Genomic DNA, 16,277 nt, shown 5'->3' with positions numbered 1-16,277 from the left:
CAGTGATGCGCACGCCAGTTCCGGGACGAGCGGCGTGCGTTCCACCGCTGTCCCGCCGCCAATGTATACGGAAGCCGGAAGTCGTCACGACCTGGATGGGCGGAAGTGACGCTATGCGGTGGTGCGCACGCTAGTTCCGGGATGAGCGGCGTGCGTTCCACCGCCGCCCTGCTGTTATAGTATACCATCCTGAATATCCGGGTAGCCGACTTTACAGCGAACACCATTGGACCACCAGGGAATATGCCCAATATGCCCAGTATGAGATACTGGATTATCGACCTACACGATGGTTTCAGCTCGATGCCCTATTTGGTTTAGGACCACGACATGCACAGGTCAGTTTACCACATCAGTTTTAATCTTATTATTATTTTTTGTGAAATGGAGTCCACGATGAGCTGGGAAGTTCTTTGGATAGCTCACCAATGGAATAAATAGTCGCGTGGGGCTAGCCAATTAAAATGTAACTACATCTGTGACTTGCAACAGCTTTTGGGTAATTGGCTGTGTAGCCACGCCCATTTGGGCGATATCTCCTCCCACATCCCCCAGGGGTCATGTGGAGGCCTGGCCCTACATATTATATTTAAACTATGGACTTGACCATGGCCTCCAGGCTCTGAGGAAGAGGCACAGCCTCGAAACGCGTCAGCCCTCTGCTTCCAGTAAAGACGTTGATCCTCTGGTAGGAGGCAGGTGTATGGAATTGATGTGCCTGAACTTCTTGTTTGTTTGTGAGTATTTGATTTTAAACAATTTTATCCAAATAAACTTGCTGAGGATAATGCGCTAGGCTGGTGCGCCCTTCTTTTGCTTTGTATTTTCAGTGACGGGTGAGGGCGCACCTTCATGCTGAAGGTGCTTTGTCAGCGGGTCTTGAGAAGTCTGCTCTCGACTTGCCAGACCAAGGTCGCTTGGATCCTCCCAAGGAAGCCTTGAAAGGTTTTGATCCCTTGTCATGCACCCTGAGGGATGAAAAAAACTTCTTGTGAGCCAAGAAGGACGGGCCAAGTCTATGACGAGGATCCTTGCCCTTGCTAGCCTGTGGAAGAAAAGTACTCTCAACCCCTGTGAGACCCTTAACAATGTCATCCAGGGCAGCTCCAAACAGTCGATTTCCCTAAAAGGAAAGATCAGTTAAGGCCTTTTTAGAAGTCTGGTCAACAGACCAACATTTGAGCCAAAAAACACGCCAAAGGACCACTGCCGAAACAGATAGCCTAGCAAGTAGGGGAGCTGCATCCAAAGAGGCATTACAGATAAACTGCAGCCCCGGGACAAACTGGTCTGCCAGCTCAGCAATAGCAAGGGGAAGCTGCTCCCCATCCAGGTCATGGCATAAAAGTTTAGCCCACTTGGTCAGAGTTTGACACCAGGGCAATGGTGAATACTGGTCTAAGTGCCGAACCAGCCACTCTGTACATATTGCAGGCCACAGCCTCTGCCTTCCTGTCAGCTGGATCCTTAAAGGCCAGAGACTCTTCAACTGGAATCATGGTTGTCTTTTTCAATCTGGAAACCGGCGGGTCCACCACCGGTGGAACAGTACACTTTTTAAGAAGGGACTCCTCAAAGGGGTACTGCATAGCAAATCACTTAGGGACCACAAGGGGACGTTTTGGCTGTCCCCACTCTTTTGCAACAATTCTGTCAAAATAGGAGGAGAAAGGAAACACCTTTGCCACTCTAGACAGCTTGTGAGTGTCAAAGTGAACTGGTGCCTCCGTCGCAGCTTCAGCTACATGCTTCATTTTTAAAGTCTTAAGCACAGCCACAATCCTGGCCCACAGGGACAACCAGCCACAGAAGAGAGGTGGTGTCTAACAAGAAGAAGGGGAACCCGGGGGGTCCATCCATAGAACGTCCACGTCCACCCAAAAACCCTCCAGGGGGAGAGGGAGAAGAGCTTCTTAACATACCAGGCAGGCACAGCCCTACACAGAACCTCCTTTCCATCGAAATGGGGGGGCTGTCGGCTAGGAGGAACGCTGCGATGCAGGCCAAAAACCCAGTCGTATATGAGACTCACAGGCCAGCCCCCGTCTGGTGAGGCTAACCTAGGGCAGAGCTGAGGTCTGCAAGAGCTCGCTGGCCAGACTGGGGTGACCACTGGATCTAGATTATTCAGCCCATCGCCTAGTCCAGCAGTTGATTGTAGATCTCGCAGGAAAAATCTATCTAAAGATAAAAAAATTGCCAGGACCAAAGATCCCAGCAAGGAACTAGGTCTTTACTCCTGACTAGGCAGAAAAAAAACTAAGTACCTATAGCAAAGAGGGGGGAGTATACCCCCTGGGACTGCCCATAGGCGTATTCAGTCTTTTTGTTGCCTAGTGTTCTACTCCTGTAGGGGGCATTATAACCCAATGGTTAAGAAGATCAGGAGCGGTGTCCATCAATGAACAGGCTCTCTGCAGCCTGAAGACTGAGAACTGAGCGATCAGCAGTGTTTGATCGTTAAGTTCTCAATGCAGAGTCGTAAGGGACAAATGTAGCATTGGATAGCTTTTGCATCCACCTAGGCGAATATAAATATTTGGTTATTAGGTCCGTACTGCTGTTTAAAGATATGACAAAAAACAGAACCTGCCCATAAACATAATAAATTGCATTAATAATAAAACAAGCCTAATCTTCCAAGGTGCAATCTTGTGTCTGACAGACCAGTACTGGATAATTATAATTATTTTTTTCTTCCACATTACACCAGATCTGTAAAATAAAAGAGTAATAAGGGTTTCTCACCTCTGATGACTCCCATAATAAGAGGATGTGGGATAGCAGACTTGATGTGCAAGGACTGTTCATATAGTGCTTTCAATTTCTTATTGTTTTTCTGAGCTGTATACATCTGAATTTCCAAAGCATAGATTTCCAGGAGTTGAGTTCCTTTCTTCAGATCATCCTCTCCATCATCAGTCTAAACACATATATTGTTTCAATCTTTTTTTATTTGCAGCATATGGAACAAAACTTAAATTTACAGTAGACGTAGAAATTCAAGTTTAAAGAACATTTACATATATTCAAAGTAGTGTACACCTATTGTGGACCAAGAGTGTACATTCTCAAACTAATATATAAAAAATTACTTACATCAATATTTAGTAGAAACGAATATTATAATTAAAATTAAATTAGTCATATATTCCACATTTGGGAAGCCTATGGGGGAAATCACCACTCCAGGCTTTTCCAGCTGTGGTCAAGCCCTCTCTCCTCTGCCCTGGGCTGAAAATTGGCAAGTACAGTGCCTTGAAAAAGTATTCGTACCCCTTGAAATTTTCCACATTTTGTCATGTTACAACCAAAAAACTTAAATGTATTTTATTGAGATTTTAGGTGATAGACCAACACAAAAGCGGCACATAATTGTGAAGTGGAAGGAAAATGATAAATGGTTTTCAAATTTTTTTTACAAATTAATATCTGAAAAGTGTGGCATGCATTTGTATTCAGCCCCCTTTACTCTGATTCCTCCAACTAAAATCTAGTGGAACGAATTGCCTTCAAAAGTCACCCAATTGAGTCCACCTGTGTGTAATTTTTATCTCAGTATACATACAGCTGTTCTGTGAAGCTCTCAGAGGTTTATTCGAGAACCTTAGGGCCCTTTCGCACGGGCGTTCCGCATGTCCGTAATATCATCCTATTTTTTTGAGGATTATATACGGACATAATGTATGTCAATGGCATTGCGGATGTCAGCGGATGACCATCCGCTGTCATCCGATTTTCGTCCTCTCAGTTCTGTTCCGTTTTTTGGAACGGAACAGAACCCTATTTTTGTTCCGTTTAAAAAATGGAACGGATGCAAAATCGGATGTCAGCGGTGTAATCCGCTGACATCCGCAATGCCCATAGACATACATTATGTCCGTATATCATCCGCAAACGGATGGGATGATATGCGGACATACGGAGCAGATGACACAAGTGTCATCCGCTCCGTGAAAAAAAAAGAAAAAGTACCAGAGCGGATCGCAATGCGGTCCGCTCCGTGTGAAAGAGCCCTTAGTGAACAAACAGTATCAAAGGACAAGGAACACACCAGACAGGTCAGGAATAAAGTTGTGGAGAAGTTTAAAGCAGGGTTATAGAAGAGTGGCAAGAAGAAAGCCATTGTTAAAGAAAGCCATAAGAAGTCCTGTTTGCAGTTTGCGAGAAGCCATGTGGGGGACACAGCAGACATGTAGAAGGTGCTCTGGTCCGATGAGACCAAAATTGAACTTATTGGCCTAAAAGCAAAAACGCAATAATGTGGCAGAAATCGAACACTGCACATCACCCTGAACACCCTGGTGGCAGCATCATGTTGTGGGGATGCTTTTCTTCAGCAGGGAAAGGGAAGCTGGTCTGAGTTGATGGGAAGGTGGATGGAGCCAAATACAGGGCAATCTTAAAAGAAAACCTGTTCAAGTCTGCAAAGGATTTGAGACTGGAATGAAGGTTCACCTTTCAGCAGGACAACGGCCCTAAACATACAACCAGAGCTACAATGAAATAATTTAGATCACAGCATATTCATGTGTTAGAATGGCCCAGTCAAAGTCCAGACCTAAATCCAATTGAGAATCTGGGGCACTGATGTTCACAGATCTCCATCCAATCTGACAGAGCTTGTGCTATTTTGCAAAGAATGGGCAAAAATCTCACTCTCTAGATGTGCAAAGCTAGTAGAGACATTCCCAAAAAGACTTGCAGCTGTAATTAAAGTGAAAGGTAGTTCTACAAATTATTGACTCAGGGGGGCTGAAGACAAATTTCACACCACACTTTTCACATATTTGTTAAACATTTTGAAAACCATTTATCATTTTCCTTTCACTTCACAATTATGTGCCACTTTGTGTTGGTCTATCACATAAAATCCCAATAAAACATTTATGTTTTTGGTTGCAACATGACAAAATTTCCAGGGGTATGAAAACTTTTTCAAGGCACTGCATATACAGCTTTCTTACACAGTTTAGTCAGCATAGGTGTTAGGAGGGTAGAGGGGCCATTTTTAAGACTGGTTAAGTGTATCCCAGAATTCTACTTGAATAATGTTTTTTTTCTTTTTTAGAGAGGACAAAACTGGATATTTTTATTTTATTTTAAAAGTAACCTATACCACAGATTTTTGAAGGCAGATAACTACGAAAACTTATAACAAAGACAGAGATGTTACCTGACAAGATTGGTGTAGCTGGCGTAAAATCTTCTGTAATTTTCCATATTCTTCTCTTTCTAAATACAACTTGCCAAGCTGGAAAAAGATGCACCGGTGTTATTTTCTAAACTTTAACCCCTTCCCGCCACTTGTACACATAAATGCAGCTATCACTGTAAAAGCCATCCCTTTTTAATACAGAGAAAGATACATTGTATCTTTCTCTCCTTGATAGAGGAGAAAAACATAAGCAAAAGTGTGGAAGAGAAAACCACAAAAACAAAAATAATAAAATAAGAAATTGCAGCTAGATAAAGGCTGGTTTGACCTAGGTCAGTGTTAGGGTTAGCGCTCGAGTCAAAGTCAGGGTCAAAAACCAAGGTCAGAATATTTTAGGTAGGATATAAAACAATAAATATACATTTTTAAATTAGAATACAAAAAAAAAGGGGAAAGAAAAAAGCAAAAACATGCACCATTGTTGCAAGGCTGTACTACGTGTACAAAAAGAAAAAAAAAAAAAAAAAAAAAAACATACGCATGTGGTTTTGTTGCAACTGTCAGGAGTAGAATTTATTTTGAGTTGTTCTTTGGTGGTTAGTTACAGTAGTAGCAAAAAAGGTTCAGCTAAAGTCATACTGCCGCTCAACTCCTACACCCTTTAGCTGTAGAGGCAGTGTCCGGGAGTGTACACGCCACAGCTGCGATGCTTTGCTATTCAACTGTATGGGGGAGCTTATGCAGGGTCCAAGGCGGCACAGTGGTGTAGTGGTTAGCACTTTCACCTAGCAGAAAGAGGGTCGCTGGTTCGAATCCCAACCACGACACTACCTGCCTGGAGTTTGCATGTTCTCCCTGTGCCTGCGTGGGTTTCCTCCGGGTACTCCGGTTTCCTCCCACACTCCAAAGGTAGGTTAATTGGATCCTGTATAAAATTGGCCCTACTATGTATGTATGAATGTGAGTTAGGGACCATAGATTGTACGCTGCTTGAGGGCAGGGACTGATGTGAATGTGTAATGTATATGTAAAGCGCTGCATAAATTGACAGCGCTATACAAGTACCTGAAATAAAAATAAAATAAAATAAGGGACCAAACCAGGTGGTGAGGAAGAGATACAATGCCTCTTCGCTGCCTTACAAATGCTCTATAAACAGCGATCCGAACATGGATGGCTTTGTCCTTATGAAGACATTGACTGGTGTGGTGGTGATCAGACACTGTGACTGGTATGGTGGTGATGAGGGACAGTATGATTGGCATTCATTCATGATGCTATTGTGATTGCTGTGATTGGCCGCAGCTATCACATGGTACAGGGCTGCTTTGATTGACCCTGTACCATGCGATCACTGTGACCCATTACAGAAATCACATTAGTAAGCAATGGCATCAACAATGGCAGCCGTTGTTTACTACTGTTTAAGTGATCGCTGTGCTTGGTTACAGCGATCATACAGTACCAGGGCCAATAACAGCAAGGTCACAGATCACACCACTGCATGGTCCATCCAATAGATTTGCACAAGCGTCAAGAGTGGGAGGATGCTCAGGTGCTTCCTCCCAGAATGGGGCTAGTCCCACTTGGCCACATATGTGCAGTAGAAAGCAGGAAGTGGTACAACACTGTTTTACTTGAGTATAAAAGACTTGGACCTATTTAACAGCAGTCATACAGCATGCCCATAGCAAGAATGTCATACAAGATCATAAAGGATGTGTTATGGACAAGCGGTCAGAATACACTCCACAAAAGATCAGCAAGCAACAGGCTGCATTGCAAATCAGGTTTATTCCATGCTAAACGCTTCTTTTAACTGGTTCAAAACTTGACAAGTTTTGTATTGATGTAAACCTAAATACAAAATTTTAAAATAACATTAAAAACGTATACAAATTATTTTGACCACTGCACTAATAAAGACCAAAATATATAACCGCTATATGGAATTTTAATATTTTGGAAAGATTTTTCTTTAAAGAGGTTGTACAATATCTCACAAAAGTGAGTACACCCCTCACATTTTTGTAAATATTTAGAAAGACAAGTGTGTCTTGCCTACAGTCAAGCACGGTGGTGGGAGTGTCATGGTCTGGGGCTGCATGAGTGCTGCCGGCACTGGGGAGCTACAGTTCATTGAGGGAACCATAAATGCCAACACGTACTGTGACATAATGAAACAGAGCATGATCTCCTCCCTTCAGAGACTGGGCTGCAGGGCAGTATTTCAACATGATAATGACAGCAAACACACCTCCAAGACAACCACTGCCTTCCTAAAGAAGCTGAGGGTAAAGATGATGGACTGGCCAAGAATGTCTCCAGACCTAAACCCGTTTGAGCATCTGTGGGGCATCCTCAAACAAAAGGTGGAGAAGCGCAAGGTCTCTAACATCCACCAGCTCCATGTTATCGTCACGGAGGAGTGGAAGAGGACTCCAGTGGCAACCTGTGAAGCTCTGGTGAACTCCATGTCCAAGAGGGTTAAGGCAGTGCTGGAAAATTATGGTGGCCACACAAAATATTGACACTTTGGGCCCAATTTGGACATTTTCACTTAGGGGTGTACTCACTATTGTTGCCAGCAGTTTAGACCTTAATGGCTGTGTGGAGGTATTTTTAGGGCACAGCAAATGTACACTGTTATACAAACTGTACAATCACTACTTAACATTGTAGCAAAGTGTCATTTCTTCAGTGTTGTCACATGAAAAGATATAATAAAATATTTACAAAAATGTGAGGGGTGTACTCACTTTTGCGAGAGACTGTATAACCCGCTTGGTGATTTATACCCACACGGTTTAGGAGATATTCACCCTGCATGCAGCTGCTGACATCAGCGGCGAATGTCCGGATTATTGTGCCAGAACTTCAGAGCTCCTTGACAGGACGGAGGGCTCCAGCACACATGTGCGGGAGTGACATCATCGCGGCTCCAGCCACTCACAGCGCCGGAGCCTGCCAACCCAGAAGAAACGCTGAGCAACATGTCAGCCCCCTCAGCGGTGACCGGGTGCCGCTGCAGGGGCTTCGTTCTGAGGCAAGTATTTCATAATGTGCTACGGTCTTGCAGGTTGGTTTTTTTTTTTTTCTCAGCAGTTTACTACTGCTTTAAGAAGGCCATGCTGTACTTTATGAAAAACTCTATTACAAACGCACAATTCACCTTTGTGTTTGTTTTAAACCATAACCGATCATTCTTTGCATCCTTGAGAGCTTCAAGTGTAGTTTCATAAAACTCTTGCAGAAGGTCCATCTGGAAATAGGAAAAAAACAAAAAAAAAAAAAGAACAGTTTTTATGCTGCATGTAGAGAGATATTTCTATGCAAATAGGTTTATTTCTCATATATTTAAACTTATAAAACTTGCAAGAAGGCTATTTATTGCAAAAGAAGACATGCAATGTGCCTTCTGCAATAAAATAAACCTACCTGCCTGCTCACAGTCTTCTGTGCCAAGCAAACTGAGCAGCACTTATACAGCTCAGTTTACATTGCTGGTATTGTTCCTGTGTGACGGGATGACTGACATCATCCTGAGTCGGCCAATAAAGATTGCCGAAGACCAGCAACTTGTAGAAGCTGGGGAGAAGATGCCTGTACTGAGGTTGGATCACTGGAGAGGAGGTATGTTTTGTGACTTTACTGCCACTTTCTAAGATAATACAGTGCTCTGAAAAAGTCTTTGCCCCTACTTGTTTTTTTTTTGCATATTTATCACATTTAAATGATTCAGATCATCAAAAATTTTATTACACAAAAAAATAACCCGAATAAATACAAAATGCAGTTTTTAAATGATTTTATTTAACCACTTCCCGCCCGCCCTATTACAGATTGACGGCGGGAATGTGGTTGAGTTATCCTGACCGGACGTCATATGACGGCGGCAGGATAACTCCGCTCTGGGCGCCCCCCGGGGGCGCGCAGAGCGGCGATCGGTGATGCGAGGTGTCAGTCTGACACCCTGCATCTCCGATCTCGGTAAAGAGCCTCTGACGGAGGCTCTTTACCATGTGATCAGCCGTGTCCAATCACGGCTGGTCACATAGTAAATAGGAACAGCCGTTGATCGGCTTTCCTTAGTTCGTGCCTGACAGGCACGAGTAAAGGAGCGCCGATCGGCGGCTCCCCTGACAGGGGGGGGGGTCGGCACTGGTAATCAGATCATTGATTACCAGTGCAGACCCTCGGGGGGGGGGATGCCACTAGATCCACCAGGGATGCCCACTATGACCCCAGGGATGCCCACTATGACCCCAGGGATGCCCACTATGGCCACCAGGGATGGCAATCAGGGCTCAGGGAGCCCCCCATTGCCCTCCCCATCAGTGATGCCCACCAGTGTCCTCCCTATCAGTGCTGCCCACAAGTGCCCATCACTGCCATCCTTTAGTGTCGCCCACCAGTGCCCATTATTGCCCACCAGTGCTGCCTATCAGTGCCCATTAGTGCCCATCAGTGCCGCCTGTCAGTGCCGATCAGTGCCGCCCATCAGTGCCCATCAGTGCCCACCAGTGCCGCCTATCAGTGCCCATTAGTGCCCGTCAGTGCCACCTATCAATGCCCGTCAGTGCCACCTATCAGTGTCCATCAATGCCGCCTATCAGTGCCCAGCAGTGCCGCCTATCAGTGCCCACCAATGCTGCATATCTGTGCTACCTATCAGTGCCACATATCAGTGCCTATCAGTGCCGCATATCAGTGCCGCCTATCAGTGCCACCTATCAGTGCCACCCCATCAGTGCCACCCCATCAGTGCCTCCTCATCAGTGCCTGTCAGTGCAGTCTCATCAGTGCTCATCAGTGCAGGAAAAAAATTATTTATTTACAAAATTGTATAACATAAACAAAATTTTTTTTTTTTTTTTTTAAACTTTTCGGTCTTTTTTTATTTGTTTAGCAAAAAGTAAAAATCGCAGAGGTGATCAAATACCACCAAAAGAAAGCTCTATTTGTGGGGGGAAAATGACATAAATTTGGTGAAGGTACAGTGTTGCATGACCGCGCAATTGTCATTCAAAATGCAACAGCGCTAAAAGGGGAAAATTGGCCTGGGCGGGAAGGGAGGGAAGTGCCCTGTATTAAAGTGGTTAAGGAAATAAGCTGTCCAAACCTGCCTGGCCCTATGTGAAAAAATAATTCCCCCCTTTGCTAAATCATAAATGAACTGTAATTAACCACATTTTTTGGAAAGAAGAGTTAAATTTTACTTGCCACACCCAGGTCTGATTACTGCCAGACTTGTTGAATCAAGAAATTACTTAAATAGAAGCGGTCTGACAAAGTAAAGCACGCTAAAAGATCTCAAAAACATGTCGCAATCTGAAGAAATTCAAGAACAGATGAGAAACAAAGTCACTGACATGTATCAGTCTGGAAAAGGATTACAAATCCATTTCTAAGGCTTTAGGACCCCAACGACACACGGTGAGGGCCATTATCCACAAATCTAGAAAACTTCCCAGGAGAGCACAATGCAGACTAATCCAGAAGGTCAAAAAATAACCCATAAAAACATCTAAAAGAACTGCAGGCCTAAATTGCCTCAGTTAAAGTGGATGTAAACCCCATTCATGAAATCTGACCTTGGCATATATCTGTAGTGTTTTCTTACAGTGCATCGGGAAAGTATTCACAGCGCATCACTTTTTCCACATATTGTTACGTTACAGCCTTTTTCCAAAATGGATTAAATTCATTATGTTCCTCAAAATTCAACAATACCTCATAATGCCAATGTGAAAGAAGTTTGTTTGAAATCTTTGCAAATTTATAAATTAAAAAAAAAAAAAAAAATTCCATGTACATAAGTATTCACAGCCTTTGCTCAATACTTTGTTGAAGCACCGTTGGCACCAATTACAGCCTCAAGTCTTTCCGAGCATGATGCTACAAGCTTGGCACACCTATTTTTGGGTGGTTTCTCCCATTATTCTTTGCAGGACCTCTCAAGCTCCATTGGGTTGGATAGGGAGAGTCGGCGCACAGCCATTTTCAGATCTCTCCAGAAATAATCACTTGGATGCAAGTCTAGGCCCCTCAAGGACATTCACAGTTGTCCAGTAGCCATTCTCTTGCACTCTTGAGCGGGTTTTCAAGGATGTCTCTTCTGTACATTGCTGTATTCATCTTTCCCCTTGATCCGGACTAGTCTCCCAGTTCCTGTCGCTGAAAAACATCCCCACAGCATGATGCTGCCACCACCATGCTTCACTGTAGGGATAGTATTGGACAGGTGATAAGCAGTGCCTGGTTTCCCCCAGACATGGCGCTTGCCACTCAGGCCAAAGAGTCCAATCTTTGTTTCATCAGACCAGAGAATTTTGTTTCTCATGGTCTGACAGTCTTTCAGGTGCCTTTTGGTAAACTCCAGGCAGGCTGTCATGTGCCTTTTATTAAGGAGTGCTTTCCTGTCTGGCCACTCTACCATACAGGCCTGATTGGTGGAGTGCTGCAGAGATGGTAGTTCTTCTGGAAGGTTCTCCTCTGTACAAAGAGAAATGCTGGAGCTCTGTCAGAGCAACCGTCAGGTTCTTGGTCACCGGCCCTTCTACCACGATCGGTCAGTTTGACTAGGAAAAAACTAAACTTCTTCCATTTACAAATGAGGGAGGCCACTGTGCTTATTGGGACCTTCAATGCTGCAGACATTTTTTTGTACACTTCCCTGGATCTGTGCCTAGATACAATCCTGTCTCTGAGGTCTACAGACAATTCCTTGGATTTCATGGCTTGGTTTGTGCTGCGACATACAATATTAACTGTGGGACCTTATATAGACAGGAGTGTGCGCCTTTCCATATCATGTCCAATGAACTGAATTTACATAGATGGACTACAATCAAGTTGTAGAAGCATCTCAACGATAATCAGTGGAAACCGGATGCACGTGAGCTCCATTTTGAGTGTCATGGCAAAGACTGTGAATACTTATGTACATGTGCTTTTTTTGTTTTATATTTTTAATATATTTGAAAAGATTTCAAACAAACTTCTTTCACATTGCCATTATGGGGTATTGTTTGTAGAATTGTGAGGAAAATAATGAATTTAATTAATTTTTGAATAAGGCTGTAGCATAACAAAATGTGGAAAAAGTGAAGAGCTGTAAATACTTTCTGGAAGCACTATATCTTTCTTCAAAGCCTTAAGTCCCGTGTCTTTCTGCTGCTTCGTTCCTCTATTATCAGCATAACTTCTGACAAGCTCTCCAACACAGAAGATAAAAGCAGCTGGAAATTTGTGTAGGAGAGGTAACTTAGGGAAAAATAAGCAGAGAGCTTGTCTATTAACAGCACAGCTCTGCAAGTTTCTTCGTTCCTCTGGAAATTGAAAATATAAAAAATCCACGCTAATGGAAAAATGGGGAGTGGATGGCTGCAGCCTACCTTTAATAAAAGTATATGTCTCTTAAAAGGGACAGTATACTAATGGTAGAATGTGGATAAAAGGAAGGTACTTGGCACTGCCACAATGGAGTGATGTAAATGAATAAATGTAGATCAGTGAATGTGTACAAAGTATACCAATAACTCTATAAAGAGTGGTAAATGCAAATAATAAAGGTGCTGGAAGCAATATAGATGAATACAAGATATGCAAATGATAAAGTGCTGGAAGCAATATGGATAAATTCAAGAAATGTGATATATAAAAAATGCACAAATAAAAACTCATATACATATAAATAGATTAATGAATAAAGAGCAACAGATATCCCATAATTAGTAATATGGTAAAGTGCAAATGTGATAAGTGCAATTGCAATATAAAGTGGCTTAGTGCACTAATAAATAAAGGTGACAGTGCTCCTTTAAAATTAAAGGTGACAGCGCTCCTTTAAAAAAGAAGGAGGGGGGGGGGGTAAAAGTGTCCCCAGAGATGGCAAATAAAGAGAATGTGCCAGTACTGTGAATAAATCACAAAGTGATGAGTGGTCTGAAGTTCACAGAATTAAATATGGTGCATCCAAAAAGGAATAATGGGCAAAGGAAGGAAAAAATAAAATATAGTAATCACAAACAATTGGATAGAGTGAAGCAAATGGCAATATCAATATGATGAGCAGGTGAAGTCCAATGACACTCTTAAAATGGTAAGTGCCCTGTACAGGGAAAAAAGTGACTAAGTAGGTGAGTCCGTGTGCAATTAAAAGTTCATAATCCGAAGAAAATTACAATCATACGATCACAAGCCGTAATGGGTTAAGGTGGAACTCTGTATAAGGTGACGCGTGCAGGTGAATCCTTGTGTTCCCCCAATGAATTGCACACTCACCAGATAATGATACCCCTACAGGGGTGACAAGCGTTGTATATCTCAAGGGTAAGTTTTCACAATAGCCTCAATAGGGAATGTGCACCGTCTCCATAATTCCATTAACCCTCATGGCAGGTAGCGGTCATAAATACAGTTGGAGGTCCAGATCCTGCTCCACTCTCAGCTGCACTGCCTGAAAACTTCACTTCCTGGTCTCGGACACATCAGCTGATGAGCCATGCCATGCCATGAGGGTTAATGGAATTATGGAGACGGTGCACATTCCCTATTGAGGCTATTGTGAAAACTTACCCTTGAGATATACAACGCTTGTCACCCCTGTAGGGGTATCATTATCTGGTGAGTGCGCAATTCATTGGGGAACACAAAGATTCACCTGCACGCGTCACCTTATACAGAGTTCCACCTTAACCCACTACAGCTTGTGATCGGATGATTGTCATTTTCTTCAGATTATGAACTTTTATTTCCACACGGACTCACCTACTTAGTCACTTTTTTCCCTGTACAGGGCACTTACCATTTTAAGAGTGTCATTGGACTTCACCTGCTCAGCATATTGATATTGCCATTTGCCTCACTCTATCCAATTGTTTGTGATTACTATAATTTAATTTTTTCCTTCCTTTGCCCATTATTATTTTTTGGATGCACCATATTTAATTCTGAGCACTTCAGACCACTCATCACTTTGTGATTTATTCACCGTACTGGCACATTCTCTTTATTTGCCATCTCTGTGGACACTTTTGCCCCCCCCCCCCTCCTTTTTTAAAGGAGCACTGTCACCTTTATTTATTAGTGCACTAAGCCACTTTATATTGCAATTGCACTTATCACATTTGCACTTTACCATATTACTAATTATGGGATATCTGTTGCATTAATCTATTTATTTGTATATGAGCTTTTATTTGTGCATTTTTTATATATCACATTTCTTGTATTTATCCATATTGCTTCCAGCACTTTATCATTTGCATATCTTGTATTCATCTATATTGCTTCCAGCACCTTATTATTTGCATTTACCACTCTTTATAGAGTTATTGGTATACTTTGTACACATTCACTGATCTACATTTATTCATTTACATCACTCCATTGTGGCAGCGCCAAGTACCTTCCTTTTATCCACATTCTTCGTTCCTCTGCCTATATGGAGCGGGGGTTTTGCCTTTCCTCCAATCAGCTCACCAACAATGTATGCCCAGACTCCCCTCCCACTGCAGAAACAGGAAGAAAAATTTCTAACAAGAGGTGTACGTTATTAAGAATGTACAAAGCGGAAGACAGCAGATGTACATGTAAAACGTATGTAGGGAGATTTGCCCCATCTCTGTGTATCATCTGAGGCTATTCACGTCACTGGAAATATGTGAGGGTTTACATTCACTTTAAGGAGGAACTGCACTGAATCTGAGCACCACAAACCAAAAATGCTATTTAATAAATGTTTAATATTCAAAGCAAACTTCCCCATCCATCCATGTCTCCATGCTTTATTTTGCAGAGAATATATTTTGAAAAACACCCCCTGGCATTTCTGGCAGTGGCCATCTTGAGAAAGGGCAGATGATTCATGTATCATTTACTTCCTAGAATTCATTTGCCCTTAGCTCAGGGATAGGCTGAGCTTAGAACCCTCCCTCTCCTCCTGAAGACTGCTGGGATGTATGACATCATTTGCCTAGGCAAAGAAACCAGGAAGTAACTAAAGAAATGTAAAAAAAAACAAAAAGTTTTAAACAAATAAATGACATACTTTCCTATTTACTAATGCTAGCAGCATAAGGATTAAAAATAGTCCATGTTGATTGAGAGAGTGAAGTTCTGCTGTAAGGTCAGTGTTCATGATTCAACAATAAGAAAGAGACCGGGCAAAAATGGTGTCCATGGGAGAGTTCCAAGGCGAAAGCCACTGGTGACCAAAAAGAACACAAAGGCTCGTCTCACATTTGCCAAAAAAAATCCTGATTATCCCCAAGACTTTTGGGCAAATATTCTGTGGACTCATGAGACAAAAGTTGATTTTTTTGGAAGGTGCTTATTCCGTTACATCTGGCATAAAACGAATGGGCCATACACACTATAAGATTTTCTGAAGACTTTTTCCTTTAGATTTACCAAAACCATATAATATGAGGTTACATAGTTACATAGTAGGTGAGGTTGAATAAAGACAATAGTCCATCCAGTTCAACCTGTGTAGGTGTGTGTGGCTGTACTCATCTTACATACCCCTGAATGTTCTGATCCTTGAGAGGTAAGTCTAAGAGTCTTTTGAAAGCCACCATACTACCCGCAGAAACCACCTCTTGTGGTAGAGAATTCCACAATCTTGTGGCCCTAACAGTAAAGAACCCCCCACGTTGCCTGAGGTTAAAACGCTTCTCCTCTATTCGCATTGTATGCCCTCGAGTCCTCATGCAATCCCTTCGAATGAACAGCTTTTTTTCTAAGCTGGGATCCCCATTAAGATATTTATAAATTGCTATCATGTCCCCCCTCAGACGTCTCTTCTCCAGGGAGAATAAATCGAGCGATTGTAGACGCTCTTCATAGTCAAGGTCCTCCAATCCCCTAATTAGTTTAGTTGCCCTTCTCTGGACTCTCTCCAGCTCCAACACATCCCTCCTGAGGACTGGCGACCAGACCTGGACAGAATACTCCAGATGTAGTCGGACCAGAGTTTTATAAAATGGAAGGATTATAGTCTTATCTCTGGAATACATCCCTTTCTTTATGCATGCTAATATTCTGCTGGCTTTGGCAGCTGCCGCTTGACATTGCATGCTGTTGCCTAATCTATCATCAACCAAGACTCCCA

General features: G+C 42.7%; 1 protein-coding gene across 4 annotated transcripts in view; it reads right to left on the bottom strand.

The window, feature by feature from the left end:
* Positions 1-16,277, bottom strand: part of COPS2 (COP9 signalosome subunit 2) — an 84,646-nt gene that overhangs the window by 25,927 nt on the left and 42,442 nt on the right. For all 4 annotated transcript variants that reach the window (XM_082254038.1, XM_082254040.1, XM_082254037.1 and 1 more), the window contains 3 exons: positions 8,331-8,420; positions 5,177-5,254; positions 2,749-2,923 (listed from right to left, as the gene is read on the bottom strand). In XM_082254038.1, coding sequence (XP_082110164.1) covers positions 2,749-2,923; positions 5,177-5,254; positions 8,331-8,420 — 343 coding nt within the window. The remainder of the gene's footprint in view (positions 1-2,748; positions 2,924-5,176; positions 5,255-8,330; positions 8,421-16,277) is intronic.

Source organism: Pelophylax lessonae (assembly GCF_965119305.1).
Source record: "Pelophylax lessonae genome assembly, chromosome: 4".
NCBI lineage: Eukaryota > Metazoa > Chordata > Amphibia > Anura > Ranidae > Pelophylax > Pelophylax lessonae.
This window is presented reverse-complemented; position numbering and strand designations above follow the sequence as displayed.